This window comes from Tupaia chinensis, unplaced genomic scaffold, assembly GCF_000334495.1.
Source record: "Tupaia chinensis unplaced genomic scaffold, TupChi_1.0 Scaffold138365_1, whole genome shotgun sequence".
In the NCBI taxonomy this organism is placed as follows: domain Eukaryota; kingdom Metazoa; phylum Chordata; class Mammalia; order Scandentia; family Tupaiidae; genus Tupaia; species Tupaia belangeri.
In genome coordinates this window covers 1,178,631-1,182,074 of record NW_006198262.1, presented here as the reverse complement: position 1 = coordinate 1,182,074, position 3,444 = coordinate 1,178,631, and the positions used below count along the sequence as shown (strand labels likewise).

Here is a 3,444-nt window from a genome sequence, read left to right as displayed (position 1 = left end):
CTGGAGGTTACAATACTTGACTCTTCCCCAAGTACTGGAGACAATTCTGTTAGTCACAAAGTAGATCCCACGGTAAGCAGAGGTGGTGGTCGGGAGGCATCGGCTGATCTCACCTCTAACCTACGATTCCCAACAGGTTCCTCCCTGCCAACCAAGTCCTGGCTACGGCTGAGACTTGTGAGCCCCTTTCCTGACATCGTGGCATGGTGGTAAAGCCTGCCACCCCTGGCGGAGGCACAGGCCCCTGAGGACAGGGGCGCAGGCCCCTGAGGACAGGGGTCCTGTCCTATCATTATGCAGCAGGATCTTTGCTTCTCTGCCCTCTAGGGGACAAGGAAAGACCCTTAGGAGGTGGCTGCCAGGGGAGGAGGAATTACCAGAGCAGGACAGGTGAGGAAACTGAAGGAAGGCACAAGTCACTCACATTGTCTACACCAGGGGTGTGTCCAAACCCTGGGCAGGAGCTTCCCGCCCAGACTTGAGGCTGCAGGAGACCCTTGGGAGACACCAACCCTGGCCCAGGAGGAAGAGGGTGATGAGAGGCTGCCTGGGTGTTAGGAAGACCCCTCCCCAGAGGGTTAAAATAAACAACACAAAACATTCAGCTGTGGGTGTGTGTGTGTGTGCAAATACTGGCTGTGTAGGGAGTTTGCCTGGAGGGCCTCTCACTTTGCAGGACTTAGCTGGAGCCCTTCAACCAGACGTGTAGGGCTGGGGGCTTCCGTGGAGAGAAAGAGGACCCAGGTGGAAGGGGAGGACCGCTGCTTGATGTGATAAGGACTCAGGTGAGAAGCCACAGACTCCCTGTAATTTTCCAGCTGAGGGCAGTGGGGTAGGGAGTTGCATGCTCTCAGGTGTTCAGTGCCCTCTGTAGGGGATGTCAGGCATCCTGTTCCAGCAAACTTGGATGTGGGCCCATGAGGTTCATTCTGCTTTCTTCTGATCTTAGATCATGTGGCATCCCCACCAGCTGGGCTCCCTGAGTGTCCAAGGCCAACATGCCAGCTGACCTTCAGTGGACAGGTGCTTTGCCAAGATGCTTCCATTCTTGAGGGACACAGTGGACACCAGGCTGGTGGTGTTTAGGGTTTGTCTAGTTGGGGAATGAAGAGCTATGGGTCACATGTTCAGGCTCATCCAAGGGGGAACAGCCTGGGGGGGTGATTGAGAATTTGGCTGGGATTACCCTGGGGACCCAGAAGCAGAAGGGGCCATGATGCTGGGGGGACTTTCCCCTCAAAGCCCACAGTGTTCACAGGCTGCCATAGTCTCCCGTGTCTTCATTTGGAAGGACGTGTTCAAACACGTGTTTGTTTATCTTGACTGGACTTGTGAGGGTGCAGTTTGGAGTGACCCACACTCACACACAGTCAGACACATTGCTGGTATTCCCTAAGCAGGAACACCTCTCTTGAGACAGCCTGCTTTGCAAGGGCAAGAGTCCAGGCAGCCGCTGGACCCTAAAACCCTAGGACTAGAGCATGGGGCTGCCTGGCCTCAATGGAGCTCCGCTAGGAGCTGGGGGCTGGGAGGCTTTGGGGCCCTGTGGCTGCTCACCATGTTTTCAACCTCCCAGCCTGACCACAGGCCCCTTGCAGCTTCCAGGAAAAGACCCAAGACCCTAAACCAAGCCAGAAGGAGGGAGGGAAGGGAGACCTGGCAGAGAAGAGGTTAAGGTGGGATGTCAGGAAGTTGAAGGGCAGAGCGAGAGGCTGGGAAAGGATGGGCCTGGAGGAGCCAGAGGCTAGAGGGGGTAAGGAGTAAACAGAGCCTCTTGGGTGGCCATTGGCTTTGATTCTGGGGACATGATTAGAAGGCTCTGTCTGAACATCCTGCTTGGATCCCATGCATAGTCCATTGGGCATAGCCAGGCCCCTTATCCCTCTCAGCCCAGCTGTATCCTGGCCCAGGGGATCTCAGGGACTCTTATTTTAACTGACAGGTGCTTCTTCAGCCTTTCAATGGCCATGCTCAGCTCAGAAAGCCGACGTAGCAGAGCCTTCTACAGATAACGTAGCAGAGCTTTCTACAGATAAGTCTCTCCTCTCTGCCAAGCCAAGCCGGTTCACTTTCTCAAACAACCTTCAGTGGACTAATTTTAAACTAACTTTAAACTCTAAAATGGACCATTTTTGTGTGTTTCCTGTGGCAATGATGTCAGGAGCCCAGAAAATAGGAGCTGGCTGCAGAGACAGGCCAGGCGGTCTAGGGCTGCAGGTGTTGTGTGCAGAGGGCTCGGGGACAGGAGGACGTGCTGGCGGGCACAGAGGGTGTCCGCATGGCCGAGAAGTGAAAACTGGCCCAGCTCCCTGGCTGGCAGCTCTCTGGCCTGCTTTGCTCTGATATCTTCTCTCATCTTTACCTTCCAGATATCTAAAATCTGGCAGACGTGCCCGCCTCAGCTTTGTGCCTCTCTTGGAGTCATGGCCTGGAGGTGGACTCAAGAGGAGCAGCGGGCACATGGGCCCTGAAGCTGTGTGCTCCCTGCACGCCTGTGCACTCTTGCACCTGCGAGTGCCCACGTGCCCCCTCCTACAGAGGTCTGGGTCCACCGAGAACACAGCTGTCTGCTCAGGGTCGTCTGTCTGGCATCTTCCATACATGAGGAGGCAGGCACCGTGGGTGTGGCTAGGACCCCTCCCACCTAACCTGGCCCTGTTCTCTAGCCCACCACATCTTGAGGAGGCTGGAAGCCTGCCTGGAAATTGGTGAGTGGGAGTACGGTCATTCCTCCTCGGAGGGATTTCAGAGAGATGAGACACATGTCTCCGAGATCTTCCCAAACTTCCTCCATCCTCTTCTTCCTCCTCCCCTCCGGGGACCAGTGGCTCCCTCTCCCTTTCCTCTCGACCAGGAAGTCCCTGGTGTGGCTCCGGGGCTGAGAGAGCAGTATTCAGAGAAAGAGGAGGACTGCCTGACTTTCGGGGGTGGTGAAGAGCTGGTCCAGAAAGGTGGGCCTGGGCTGGCATCTGAGGGAGACGAGGGGCTCAAAGCTGGGCAGTGGGATGTTGTCAGTACAAGGGAGCCACATGTATATGGGAGACCCTGCCCAAATAGGACCCTGGCCTGGTGCCCACCCCGGGAACAGACAAGCCAGGCATTCCCCTGCAAAAGGGTGCAGACCACGCGGTAACTGAGGTACCTCCTGAAGCCATCGGAGGAGGGAAGAACCACGAGGAGCTCTCGCGAGACTCCTGCACGTTGCCCCGCCCGGTTTGGGTCCCTTCTGAGAGCAGGTGAGGGCGGGGCATGTTAATACCTGTAGATTGGGTCCATGAAGAAGGGCGAGGGCTTGGCGTAGTGCAGGGAGGGCTGCTGGGGCAGCTGCGCTGGACACACCTGGGGCAGCCCCTCGCCAGCCCCCAGCTTCCGCTCGCCGTAGATGTGGTTCTTCCGGGGCTCCCGCCCACCCCCGTTCTGGCTGGGGCGGGCCCGGGCCGCCGC

The 3,444-nt window shown here is 57.2% G+C and overlaps 1 protein-coding gene across 1 annotated transcript in view; it reads right to left on the bottom strand.

The window, feature by feature from the left end:
* Positions 1-3,444, bottom strand: part of PRDM16 (PR/SET domain 16) — a 292,919-nt gene that overhangs the window by 23,376 nt on the left and 266,099 nt on the right. The window contains exon 10 of the mRNA XM_006161202.3: positions 3,260-3,439. Within this exon, the coding sequence (XP_006161264.1) occupies positions 3,260-3,439 (180 nt within the window). The remainder of the gene's footprint in view (positions 1-3,259; positions 3,440-3,444) is intronic.